This window comes from Leptidea sinapis, chromosome 12 (genome assembly GCF_905404315.1).
Source record: "Leptidea sinapis chromosome 12, ilLepSina1.1, whole genome shotgun sequence".
NCBI classification, from domain to species: Eukaryota; Metazoa; Arthropoda; class Insecta; order Lepidoptera; family Pieridae; genus Leptidea; species Leptidea sinapis.
Window position 1 is genome coordinate 12,335,131 of NC_066276.1, and position 14,378 is coordinate 12,349,508.

General features: G+C 36.8%; 1 protein-coding gene across 4 annotated transcripts in view; it reads left to right on the forward strand.

Moving 5' to 3' along the window:
- Nucleotides 1-1,120: 1,120 nt before the first annotated feature.
- Nucleotides 1,121-14,378, forward strand: part of LOC126967068 (intermembrane lipid transfer protein Vps13) — a 122,224-nt gene continuing 108,966 nt past the window's right edge. For all 4 annotated transcript variants that reach the window (XM_050811401.1, XM_050811403.1, XM_050811402.1 and 1 more), the window contains exons 1-6: nucleotides 1,121-1,454; nucleotides 1,596-1,682; nucleotides 9,071-9,268; nucleotides 11,090-11,313; nucleotides 11,874-12,012; nucleotides 12,186-12,384. In XM_050811401.1, coding sequence (XP_050667358.1) covers nucleotides 1,355-1,454; nucleotides 1,596-1,682; nucleotides 9,071-9,268; nucleotides 11,090-11,313; nucleotides 11,874-12,012; nucleotides 12,186-12,384 — 947 coding nt within the window. In that variant the 5' untranslated portion in view covers nucleotides 1,121-1,354. The remainder of the gene's footprint in view (nucleotides 1,455-1,595; nucleotides 1,683-9,070; nucleotides 9,269-11,089; nucleotides 11,314-11,873; nucleotides 12,013-12,185; nucleotides 12,385-14,378) is intronic.

A 14,378-nucleotide genomic window follows, 5' to 3' on the forward strand; every position in this document is an offset into this window, starting at 1 on the left:
CGTCCCATATAGGAGTAGCAGGAAACGAAAGCGCTGATTTTCTAGCTAGAACTATCATTAATATATCCGATCTATCCCTATATCCTGATTGCAAAGATCTAGACATTAACATACCATATACAGATATAATAAGTAATCTAAAACAGCGTATGACTCTTCTTTGGGGAAGATATTGGTACAATTGTACAGAAGTTGAAAATAAGGCTCATTCGTATACTTTGTTAGATAATCCCGTTAATAGCACACCCTGGTTTTGTAAGTTTAAAAATAACGCTCACAGAAAGTTCTATACTACAATAACACGAATGCGTATTGGTCACTATCGATTGAATTTTCATCTTCATCGCAAAAAAATTGTCTCCTCTCCTTTTTGTGACCATTGTAATAAGCAACAAGATCAGTCTCTGGATCACATCTTTTTTGATTGTTCGTCCTTTGGCATACAGCGCCTTGTGCTGATGGATGAGCTACTGGAAATATATGGTGCACCCAATATAATCCCGCTCTCAGTAATAGATCTATTAAAGGACACATCAACTTATATGTCCTTGTATAAATTTGTATGTAGTACTGTAAATACATTGTAATTTGTAGATACATACGTTGTAAATTTGTATATAATTATGTAAATACGTTATAACTTGTACATATACAACTAGTAATAGCATAGCGCAATTCGCGAACTGAACAGATAATGTAAATAGGTAGGTATTATTCTAAAAAGTTATGCAAATTACACTGGATTTGACTTTAAGAAAAGGGGAAAATTATTATAGACTATATTACTGGATTTGGACTTACTTAAAGGAAAATATGGAAAATATTCTTTAGAGAATTATACATTAACGGAAATGGTAAAATAACTGATGAGTTTAAGACTGGATTGGATTTGATGAAAGAAACTACTATAAATATTCGCTATCGAATATACATAATTGGAAAAGGAAAATGGAAATAATGTAAGATGAAATGAGAAAACTGGATTGGACTTTTTGTAAAACAAAATAGTGAAAATAATAAATACCAAAGAAATGAAAATACTAACGACAAGGCAGTAAGGCCCCTGGCTACAGCCTGTTCGAAAGAACGAATTAATATAAAAAAAAAAAAAAAACAAGTCGCAACTCGTTAATCATAATCAGCAAAATTACGATTGAGCAGTGAGGACTGTGACTTGAGTTATTTATTATTGTTTTGTCGTGTTTATGTTATTTTTTAGATATCGTTAGAATGCCGAAAATTTGATACGTCAACAACTTTTTTACAAAATTCTTAGTCTTTCGGAACGCAGTACGCACTGCTTGAAATAGTAACATGACATAAGACTATAGAAAAGAATAAATAATAATTCGCCATGGTTTTCGAATCTATTGTTGTGGATGTTTTAAATAGGTTCCTCGGCGATTATGTTGAAAATTTAAACAGATCTCAACTTAAATTGGGTATTTGGGGAGGTAAGACTGTTCATTTCATTTTATTATTTTGTTAAAATTAAAATAATAAACATATTTATTTCCTATGAATTTTTATCCTTAGTTTCTAAAATCACGCCGGCAATGTTTATGTTAAACTTCAACTCTTTTATCTATTTTTAGGGGATGTTGTCTTGGAGAATTTGATATTGAAACAAAATGCACTTGAGGAACTCAATATACCAGTGCAGACAGTTTATGGTCATTTAGGTTTGTATAATATGTTTTAGTTCAACATTGTGTAAGAAATATTATTTTTTTAACATATCTTGAGAGTGTATGGTCATGGAAGCAATAGATTGTATAAAGTTTAATATTTTTTTGATACTTTCATCCTTTTTTGTGTCATTAGATGACTTATATTAAACCTTTATAAAAACTGCTATAATAAAATACATGCATATATTATATACAACACACCTGAGTTGTTAAACATGCTATGTGTGTTTAATAGCATCTATATGCCTATAGTGTGTTTGATGACTGTACAGCTATTAGATGTTTCTAGCCGTTAGCTGTTAATATAAGTTAAGTGTATGGATTGGAATGTTTGCTTTCTTTGAGAATTATTGATAGTGTCAGTTGAACATTTATAATTTAAGTTATACCTAAGGCAGGCAGAAAGGACTACTCCCTGCCAAGCTCCTTCAGGCACATAAGCCTTACCTCCTTTCTCCTGAAAGTTATTGAGAAAGTCTTGGATAGGTATATTAGACAGGATCCTTGAAGTTTAAAGCCCATTTATACTTCTCAACATAGGCATGTTGAGTAGAGGCAGGTCTACAAAAATGGCTCTTCTACAACTTGTGCATAGAGTTGAGTAGGTGATAAAAGACAAACAAATAGCACTCTTTTTTTATGGAATAGGAGGACAACAAGTGTATGGGTCACCTGGTGTAAAGTGATCACCGCCACTCACATTATCTTGCAACACCAGAGGAATCACAGGAGCATTGCCAGCCTTTAAGGAAGGTGTATGCCCTTTTTTGAAGGTACCCATGTCATATCATCCCGGAAACACCTCACAAGGAATCTCATTCCACAGCTTTGTACTATGTGGAAGAAAGCTTCTTGAAAATTGCACTGTGGAGGACCACCATATATTCAGATGGTGGGGATGATATCCTAACTTGTGGAGTGTCGTGCAAAGGTGGAATTCGGCCACAGAAATCAGGTTAACAGCTCTTTGGAACACTCCCCGTGATGTGGGGTGTGTTAAAAATGAGGTAGAAGATATACATGAAGCGACGTCTCTACGCAACATCAAGTAATCCAGTTCACAGAGCACTGGGACCCCGACAATTCGAGCTGCTCTGTGTTGCACGCGGTCAAATGGATCGAGCTGATACCTGGTTGCGCCAGACCAGAGATGACAGTAATACTCTATGTGTGGCCGGATCTGTGCTTTGTAGAGCGCAAGAATGTGGGCCAGTTGAAGTATTGCCATGCTCTATAAATGATGCCCAGCTTCTTCGAAGCCAATTTGGCTTTGCCCTCCAGATGGCCACGGAATTGGCAATAGCTCGAGATTTCGAGACCCAGTATTCCGATACTAGGTGAGGCTTTAAGGGAAATGTTGTCGAAGAGTAGTGACACGACTGGAAATTGTTTTTTGTGGTAATCGCGCACACTTGAGTCTTCTGGGGGTTAAATTGGACAAGGTTCAATGTACCCCATTCCGCGACCTTCTCCACAGAGGACTCGAGAGAAGACACAGGTTTCTCCCGGCACTGGTCGACGATTTCCCGAGAGAGACCAGCAAGGCCCTTGTAAATGGCATCACCAGTGCTGTCGTCAGAATAGCAATGTATATTGGAGGTGTCCAACATATCATTGATATGCAGAAGAAACAGCGTGGTAGATAGCACACAGCCTTGGGGCACTCGAGTGTTCACGGGCTTCGGGTTCGAGCAATAACTGTCGACAACGACCTGTATGCTGCGCCCAGTGACTCTGTGCGTTTCTAGACATTGATAACACTTTCGATAAAACCCCGCCAGAGAGAACTAGTCAAAGGACTAGTAAATAAAAACAGAGACTCAACCTCTGTCAAATAGGTAAGGTGCTCTATCAATGGAGCTATAATACTACTAGAGGTTGCCCACAAGGAGGCCTTCAACAAAACAGCAAAATAGGCTTGGGTGTATGACGACATCTGGTAGGGAGACATTTGGGAGTATGCCCGAAGCTCCTCCTATGGCTATTCACAGCAATTGTGAGACCAACAATCACATACACCTTCGTTGTGTGGTGCAACAAAGCCAGCCAGAAAACAACTGCAGACAGGTTAAATATTCTGAAGAGACTTCCCTGTATGTTGGAAACCAGGGCAATGACATCTACTCCTGGTGCAGCCAATGAGGCGATGCTAAACCTACCGCCTCTTCCACTGTTACATACAGCAAGAGGCGAAGTCGAGCATGCTGAGGGTAATCGCCCAGAGGGGTAATGTAACTTGATGTCGCAAACGCTTAAGACTTTAGAAGACTCCGTTTTACGAGACCACATATAAGGCATGTTACCTGACCAAATGACTCCATAATTTATCACCACCACTGTCAAACACTATATTGTGGAACTACCTTCTGCAGGCGACTGGATGAACAAGAAAGTCTCATGAAAGGACGGGAGCCTCTTATGGGTTCAAAATGGGAAATGAACTTGGCTGTAGGGTCCATATAGAACACCCAGGTTTCAAATACAGCACAAACCTGGGGACTTATGCCTCCATATTTCAACTGAAACGGAAATGACACTTGTGATTGTCAAAAAAAAAAAAAATTCTCATTGAATCTACTACAATACATTCCACTCTATTAGTCAGGCAGCATTGTTGACTTTAAATGCTGACTCCACAGCGTCAAAATTAGTCAAAAATTGCATTGAATGTCTGAACTTATGAGTGGTTCTCTCAGATGGGTCCTAAGGCATGCCATAATCATAGGCAATAAAATGGCCAATGAGCTCACAAGAGCTGGAGCTAAAACAGTCCAATATGGCCTGGAACCTATTTGTGGACTGTCTATGAGAGCCATCCGACACACCCTGAGAAACCAATGTCAACAAGAAGCACTTAAAAGCTGGAACAACTCAACAGGTTTAAACCATGCCACAGCACTGATAACAGCATTCAACAACAGATACGTGAATGAAGCCCTATCCTGTTCAATAATAGGAAAAAACAATGCATACTTAGCAGGAGGCTAACTGGGCACTGTCATCTAAACAAGCACCTCTGTGTGGTCGGAATCAGAAACGATAAAACTTGCAGATTTTGCCTTGAGGCTGATGAAATGCCTCTTCATCTCCTCTGTGATTGCCACCCACTAATGCATAAGTGTAACACTGTCTTTGGTGACTACACCCTGCTCCCAGGTGCTGTGTGTAATACTCGCCTCAAGAAGATACTGCGGTTCGTAAACGTGGCAGGGCTAGTCAAATTCAAATAGCCACCTACAATTGACATAATATAGTTATAACATAGTCAGTCACTCACATATCTAAGTCACACAATCACACTTAACTGACAGGATGTAAACCTCATTTAACAACACATTATCCAGCCTCCATAAGTAGTGCTTGTTCATGAAAATAATGCAGGGTACCTACCATACCTCCTGGGGTTGTGGTGTATATCAGAGGTTACTTTGAAAGTTAATTTTCTTGCGCCCATTCTTCTCAGGTCTGAGGCAGTCTCTTTTGAATGGGTGGTAGATTTTGACGTTCAATAAGTGATTTTAAATCCTATTTTGAATAAAAATATTTGAATTTGAAAGGCCAGCAATGTAATAATTAGCAGGATGAGAGATAGATGCATTGAACTGAAGTGTTCACAACAATACACTCCCAAGCAGCTATTGTACTCAATAAACCAATAAAGTATTTTTTACTTCGACCAACAACTATAGTATATTTTCATTATTATCATTAAATAATATTATTTATATTACTGTCATCATGACTATTATAGTAAATTATAAATATTGAATTCACACACTATGTATTGGTATTTAACTATATTAAATATAAATTGCAATGGCACTTGGTACGTAGTAAGAAACTTATTAGCCTATTGGTATTGGTAAAGGGCTCCTGTTTCCGCAATTAGACCGCTTAATTGGGTCCATTTTGCGTGCAGTGTTGGCCAGTCATTCCAACCAGCCCAGCTCCTTCCAGAAGTTCAGAACACTCCTGGGGTGTTCGCAGACTTCCTGGAGCGACCTTGTATTTACTAAGGTTTGTGCCCGTTGGTTGGCCACCCCAGCACATTCCAGGATTACGTGAGTGACCATTTCATCTTCGGTTAGACAGCCCCTGCACTTAGGACTGTCCGTAACGCCGATTGTTTTGATTTACTTTGTTAATACATACTTAGTATGTATTAAATATAATATGTGTTTAATGACTGAATTATAAAGAAAATACTAATTTACTACTAGTTCCAGTTATTAATATAATCCATCCAGTCAAGAATTTGCTCTTTTTTATAAAGTTTGTTGTAAAGCATAATAGTCTACTATGTAAACAGAGCTTAAGCTGTTATTACATTAATTCAATTTATGTAGGGATCTATAATGTGAGTATATAGTCCATCCAGAGGAATGTCATACATTTATGGTGCCTCTTTGTTTTTGCTTGTGAGGCTGACACTGTAGGTGTATTTATATTAGGCATCACAAATTATGTATGTATTAAATGCTAGTACTGTTTAGTTTACCAAACAACAAAGGTGTACAGCCTGAATATTAATTAGTTGCATTATCACACTTAACACCCCGAATGTAGGCTAGTCAGGTTATGGAGCAACATAGTTGAGTGAGTGACATCATTCCGTCAAATTGATCACTATTTTATAGTGTTGATGACTCAGTAACCTCAAGGTCAGCATTATCTGATCTTGTATTAAACAAATCGAGCATTTTTGTGGTGCGTTGTTTTTGTTTAAGACATCTTCAATGCGATATTTGATTTTACAAAAACATATAAACATTAATCATAATCTGAACCTTTTCTACATTGATGCAATAAGTGATTCCTAGAAAGTTAGTTTGAGATAGCGATCAAAATGAGGTAGAACTAATCTTAAATGTCCACAAGTCGTAACTGCATAACGTAACGTATCACTGCATCATCCTATCTGCCATGGAACTTCGACTTACAGAGTTTTTACTTTATTTTTGTTTTAAGTTCGTTAGTTTTTGTGCGGTTTAAGTCATACACTTATTTCATGCTCACGTTCAGTATGAAACCGTCATGAAATTTAAAATAATCATTAATGTCAATCTCCATGTGGTGAAATCGTGTCCGACGGCTGACCTCATACTTGCCCCCACCCATTACATCACTAATGATGCGCATCATGTTCATGTTTCCTGTTCACATACAACAACGATAGCGGAAGATCTTCTTCCCACGGGCGGTTTCCGCAACTCGACGTCATATGCGCCTATTTTGCGGGCGAGATTTGGTAGACGCTACTCCAATTAGCCAAGCTCCTCCAGGAATTAACCTAACTTTTTAACACTGATATTTGCCATAGTTGCCGTGACCTGTGGTTGCGCATAATATTAATCTTAGACGACATCGACTAAGTTATAATATTGCCTTGGCCTAAAAAGCATTTATTTTCTCAAAATTGATTCCTTTAGAATTCTTTTTGATGTCATTTCTAATGTACTAGACACTACTACCGCTTCTTAAACAAATGGCGCTCTGAGAGAGAAGAAGCGGCGCAAGAAACTCTCGCAGGTTTTTTTTTGACGTTCTCTTCTTTTTACATTCTTTTCAATGAAATATTTAATATTGTACTGTCATTGGTATTGCTATAAAATAATCATACTCTAGTCCCAGGCTGTCGGATCACTTAGATATTCAGGTGTGGAGTATTTACGACACAGCCATTTTTTAATAAAAAATTTAAATTTATTTATAGATAATGCCTAAACAACGGCTGAGACTTTATTATAAAAGTGTATACATTTATTTACTCTTAAAGATATGATGTATCTTATGAAGTCTACTAGAATTAGTTACAAGCAATCCCTTATTTCTAGTGTTATAATAATGAAAATCACTATTAAGAGAAAAGAGGTGACGAAAATTTGTGAACGTATATTAAATTTTCATAAATGTAGGTACTGACAATTAACAGTCATAATATTTATTTCTTTGAGGGACTGTCTATAACCAAGCTGATATAATATAGCACGAACAGCTCTCTTTTGCAGAGCAAACACTATATCAATGTCAGCAGCATGACCCCACAGTAAAATACCGTCATGATGCTGTGAAAATAACTGAAGTACACTAATCTAGCGGTCGCAACATTCGTGTACTCTCTAATCTTTCTAACGGCGTATGCCGCAGAGCTGAGTCTATCTGCTAGTTGGGCAATATGTGGACCCCACTGAAGCTTTTTATCTAACGTGATACCCAAGAAGACCGTAGTGTCCACAAGTCCTTTATAAGTACGTTGGTTTGTACCTCCGCTGTGTTTGGTGTAATAAACCGTAAACACTTTGTTGTTTTACTGTTTAAGTGCAGATTATTCGTCTCAAATCAACGCACTATCTTTGAGAGTGCATTGTTTACCTCGTCATCAATATCTGTAAGTCGCTTCACTTTAAAAATAAGTGAAGAATCATCAGCAAATAATACAATCTAATGGTTAGTTAGTTATCTCTTTCGTTTGTTAGCTATTTCTCACCGTCATTTGTTTCAAGCAGGATCGAATCTGAAATCTCGCTTTTTTACATTTATTTAGTTAATTAAATATACTAAGTTGCTTCATCCGAAAATGGAACTATATACTTAGGTAGCGTGTAGATATAGGTGTTTGAAGTGTTTTTAAAACGATAACATTAATGATTCATTTGAAAGATAACTGCAGGTGATTTATAATGATTCATGAGGCAAGCGGAGTTATTATAATATTTGAAGATTTGCCCATGATTGCATAGCGTACTGTTATACCGAAAGGAAAATCTCCCTTTTTAAAAAGAAATGTTTGTTTCACACAAATACAATTATCAAAGAAACAGTGAAAAAGATACAGAGAATATAGATTTGGTAGAATTAGTACTTTAAAATATAACACGTTTATTAGGAAAGAAGGCCGGCGATTGACTGACTAAGTACTGCCCTTGCTCCCGTTAGGTCGTGGTGTAACTTATATATAGTTATCAAAATATTGACTAATCAATATTAAATGTTTAATCAACCTTATGCCCTACATTCTAAGGGTATAACAGTACGAACTACGTTCCAGGTAGGACAGACCACGGCCCGGATCTGAAGCCTAGTACTTGAATGTGAAAAATGAGATCAGTGCTAAGGTCACCGCACAAGTTGAGTAAATCGCACCGCGCATCCGATCTAGGTGCATGCCTTGTCTGTAACTTGTTTAAAATATGTATATTATTTGAGGGGGATGCTCCCTCAATGAATTGAGGGCATAATGCAAATAGATCTCAGAGATATAGGTAGAGACTTACAAAATGTTGTCAATTGGCCGGTATAACTGTTAATTATTTTATTGTATATTTTCACAGTTATACATAAAGTTTAATTTTTTAACATTTTTGTTGCATTAATTACAGGAAAACTGGTTCTAAAAATACCATGGAAAAATTTGTATGGTGCATCGGTGGAAGCAACAATTGAAAGATTATTCTTGATTGTAAATCCAAGTGTTGAAGTTAAATACGATGCAGAGAAGGAGGAGAAAATGGCACTGGCTTCTAAGCAAGCGGAACTTGCTCGAGTTGAGGAAGCTAAAAAGAAAGAAGCAGAAAAAGGTTTTTGTTGATTAACCTCATTTTTTTAAATATACTTAAAATAATTGCCTAAAATCTTATAGAAAACGATTGAATTTTATATTTTATCTTTGCGCCTGAGTTATCAAATATCTTGATTACTTTTAACATATTAATAACACACAATAAATTAATAACATAAAAATAAATGAACTTTAAAGAAGGTGTCTGACAATGACATGTCAGATCGTTCTGGAATCTTCGAATATAAATATCTACGGGGATGCGAACCAGGGAAGTTCAGTAGGCTGGGCCACTAACTGGGCTGTATGGGTAGTCAAATTCGATTCCATAGATGGAGCTCCATATACGACTCGGTGTTCCTCTCTTTCTTTTTCCTTCTCTAGAATACCATTCTGTTACTGTTTTGGCCCATTTTTCTTGTTTGCCCAGTATTAGGTGTCCTGCCCATTGCCATTTGAGTTTACTAGTGATACGTCTGCAATGTTTGTTCTTCTTCTTACTTCTTTTAAGTTTATTCTATCACTTTTCTTAATCTTTAGTATACTTCTTTCTATGTTGTGTTGACATGTTTTTAGTTTGTTTAGATTGGCGCCTATTTCTGCCGTGAAGCAGTAATGTGTAAGCATTACTGTGTTTCGGTCTGAATGGCGCCGTAACTACTGACATTACTGGGCGAATGAGACTTGACATCTTATGTCTCAAGGTGACGAGCGCAATTGTAGTGCCGCTCAGAATTTTTACAATTACCATCAGCTGAACGTCCTGCTCGTCTCGTCCCGTATTTTCATAAAAAAAAGATTATCGTTAGTTAGTGCCCATGTTTGACAACCATACGTCATGGCTGGGAGTATGCAGGTGTTGTGAACAATTCTTTTGAGTTTTAGTGGTAATGACGGGTTTTTCATAATCTCTTTTAGGCACCAATAACATGTCCATGCTATGTTTATTGTTTTGTATTACCTTTGAGTTAGTATTCGTAGGGGTAATTAATTATCTGTCCAAGGTACGTAAATTCGTCAACATTGTCTATGAAAATTTATTGAATTAGGCGTTACTTTGCGGAAATCCATAATTATAAAAATGATTTAAGTTTTCTTTAGTGTTAATTCCGCCAATATTTGTTTTTTAAAACAATTCGACACGTGTTTCGCCTCTACACGAGGCATCCTCAGGACGTGTTGTCTCGCCAAAATCTAGCATGAGACTTAAACTGAAAGAAAACTTCAATCATTTTTATAACGTAGTCTATTGTTACGCTGTTTACTTTAATCGGTGACGTTGATCTATTCGTCATCAGCATGGTTTTCGTTGCATTCATCTGCGGGCCCACCTTTTCCCTTTGTGATACCATTATTACGGATTCGCGCTAAATTTGCAATTAGCTGAGTCGCACTTCACTTCACTAAGTTATTGAAACCATATATAATAGACTAGCTGACCCGGCAAACGTTGTTTTGCCATATAAAGTATAATTCACGCGATAGTTTTATAAGTAATAAAATATTGCCTATATTATAGCCTGTACATCATTTTGTTCTATTGTCAATAGTTTTTGCAGCGCACGCAAAAATAGGTTTTCGATTTTACACCTTGTGTTACAAAATAGCAATTTTATTACGGATCCCTAATTTTGAAAAAAAAAAAACATAGCCTTCCTCGATAAATGGACTACCCAACACTGAAAGAATCATTCAAATCGGACCAGTAGTACCAGAGATTAGCGCGTTCAAACAAACAAACACTGCAGCTTTATATATTAGTATAGATATTACATGTTTATGAAACACAAAAAATATTTTTATTCTAGATTTCATTTAATACTAATAATTTTAATTCTAGATGAAAACAAACTAGACGAGACATTTGTTGAGAAGCTAGTGACACAAATAATCAAGAATGTTCAACTCACGATATCTGATATCCATGTTCGATACGAGGACAGTGTAACAAATCCCAAGGCACCATTCTCTTTTGGAATTACTCTACATAACCTTTCTGTGCATACTACAGATGAGAATTGGAAGCAAACTATTGTTCAAGGAGCAGTGACAAAAATATTCAAGGTATTGTATTTGTGTATTAGGAATAAGAGATATGATGCTATCTTCTTTTAGTCTGCCCTAAAAATGTTTATATCTGTCGGAGTAAGAATGTTAAAGTATTTCTTCAATTGTGTAATTAAATAGGGTATATGCATGAAACTGATATTTAGTTGAAATATAATATTATTATTAATATTATTATTTATTTTATCTTAAATAGTTTGTTTTATTAAATTTGTGCTGAATAATAAACATCGAAACGCAATGCTATTGGTTGAAGCGCAGTGTGAAGTCAGAATCTATCCCAAGAATCTTTATTGTACTAATAAATGTATGGCCGGTTTTTTCCTTCGGTTATACTGCGAAAACTACTGAACCAATTCAGAATAATTCTTGTACTATTAGATGCAACGTGTTTCGAAGAAGATATTTTAGTATAAAATATGTTGGTGATTACTTATTTAGAACCTATTTTTTTACCTAGAAATGCCTATAAAATCGCAATACAACTAATTCAGTCCATGACATTTCATTACATATAGTGATTATTCGTACAATTAAATTTTCAATAATATTTTCAGATACTAAGTTTAGAAGGTCTGGCAATCTATTGGAATCCAGTTACTGAACTATATTCAAAATCAAATAACCAAGATATAAAATCACGATTGGAGAAAGAAATAGCAACCAAAACATATCAGCCAGAATATTATAATTATGGTAATATATGTAGTATAAGTCACATTTAAAGAGATTAATGTTTAGTTTTATTATTAAAAGCTATTTATACATGTAGGCCAAATAGTACACTTAAAAATGTCAGTTACCTATATGTTACACTGTTTACCACCACTTGGAAATAGTTGAATTTTAATGAGAATTATGTATTTTAGCATTGGGTCCAATAAATGCAACTGCAAAATTAAAATTAAATCCAAAGCCAGAGGGAGACACACCAAAGTTCAGCTCACCAAAAGTGATACTGTCGCTGCACATGGAACAGTTGTCGGTGAATCTCACAAAGGCTCAGTATCAAGATATGATGCTTCTGGCTGATTCAATGGACAGAATGAACAAAGGTGCTCCATATAGGTATGTCATATATTATAAAATATGTTGATGATACAATTAATTTATAAGCATAACACATGTAAAGAATTATGAGATGAATGGTGTGAAAGAGGTTGTATGGCTGATGGATGTTGACTGGCATCCACACTGGGAGATAGATAGGCGTCATTATACGTTAGAAAGCCTTAAATTATTTGAATAAAATATTTATTGTTAGTGTTCTATCTCAATGTTAAACTGAAGGACACAGACGGGAGACACCTCAGCATATTAAATGGGTTTAAAGTATGAAATTGCCGTTTTATTGTAATAGGTACTTTGAATTGATATAACACCTTCATGGTTTGAGATTTTTGAGTGAAACTTTTTTTGTGAAAATGGTACCTATGTAGTCCTTCTTTTAAATAATGAAACATTCGATTATCGACTTTCAGTTGTTTTTTTTATTCAGTTTAGACAAGAAAGATGGATGCTTCGAGAATTCGAGTTACTCTCAGAGCGCTATTTGTTTCCGAAGCTGTAGTAGTATCTAGTATATAAGAAATGACATGAAAAAGAATTCTAAAGGAATAAATTTTGAGAAAATTAATAAACGCCTAAATGCCTTTTATTTTTGAATACGAGTTCCGACGCGGAACTAACGCGACAGAAACAGATCGCAAAATCATTGTTACGTTTGGAGAGGGGACTGCTGATGAACGCACCGTGCGGTTTTAGTTTAAATGCTTTAGTGATGGATACTTTGATTTGAAGAAGGAACCACCAGGAAGACCGCCCACACAGGTGAATAACAATGATTTGAAAGAGATGGTGGAAGCCGATCACCGCCCACCCTTGTGAATAACAATGATTTGAAAGAGATGGTGGAAGCCGATCACCGCCCACACAGGTGAATAACAATGATTTGAAAGAGATGGTGGAAGCCGATCACCGCCCACACAGGTGAATAACAATGATTTGAAAGGGATGCTGGAAGCCGATCACCGCCCACACAGGTGAATAACAATGATTTGAAAGGGATGCTGGAAGCCGATCACCGCCCACACAGGTGAATAACAATGATTTGAAAGGGATGCTGGAAGCCGATCACCGCCCACACAGGTGAATAACAATGATTTGAAATAGATGCTGGAAGCCGATAACCGCCCAAACAGGTGAATAACAATGATTTGAAAGAGATGCTGGAAGCCGATCACCGCCCACACAGGTGAATAACAATGATTTGAAAGAGATGCTGGAAGCCGATCACCGCCCACACAGGTGAATAACAATGATTTGAAAGAGATGCTGGAAGCCGATCACCGCCCACACAGGTGAATAACAATGATTTGAAAGAGATGGTGGAAGCCGATCACCGAGACCGCCCACACAGGTGAATAACAATTATTTGAAAGAGATGGTGGAAGCCGATCACCGCCCACACAGGTGAATAACAATGATTTGAAAGAGATGGTGGAAGCCGATCACCGCGACCGCCCACACAGGTGAATAACAATTATTTGAAAGAGATGGTGGAAACCGATCACCGCTCACACAGGTGAATAACAATGATTTGAAAGAGATGCGAAGCCGATCACCGCCCATACAGGTGAATAACAATGATTTGAAAGAGATGGTGGAAGCCGATCACCGCCCACACAGGTGAATAACAATAATTTGAAAGAGATGGTGGAAGCCCGTCCGAGCGTTACCGTTATCTTGCCAACAATATTGACTCATTTATAAAAAATATGAAAAATGGGTGCCTCATGTTTTGACTGGTCTGCAGCAAGAAATGCGTGTTGAAACTTGTGTTGCCTTATTGAATCGATACAGAAATGAAGGAATATTGGCTTGAAATGTGACATGTGGTGAAAAGTGGATTCTTTACGATAACCGTAAGCGAAAAATACAATGGCTGACACTAGGTCAACCGCCGCAACATTGTACCAATAAAACCCTAATTAACGTAACGTAACTGTTTGGTTGGTGGTCTCAGAATTGTGTTATTCACTATAGCTTTCTCCGATCTGGTC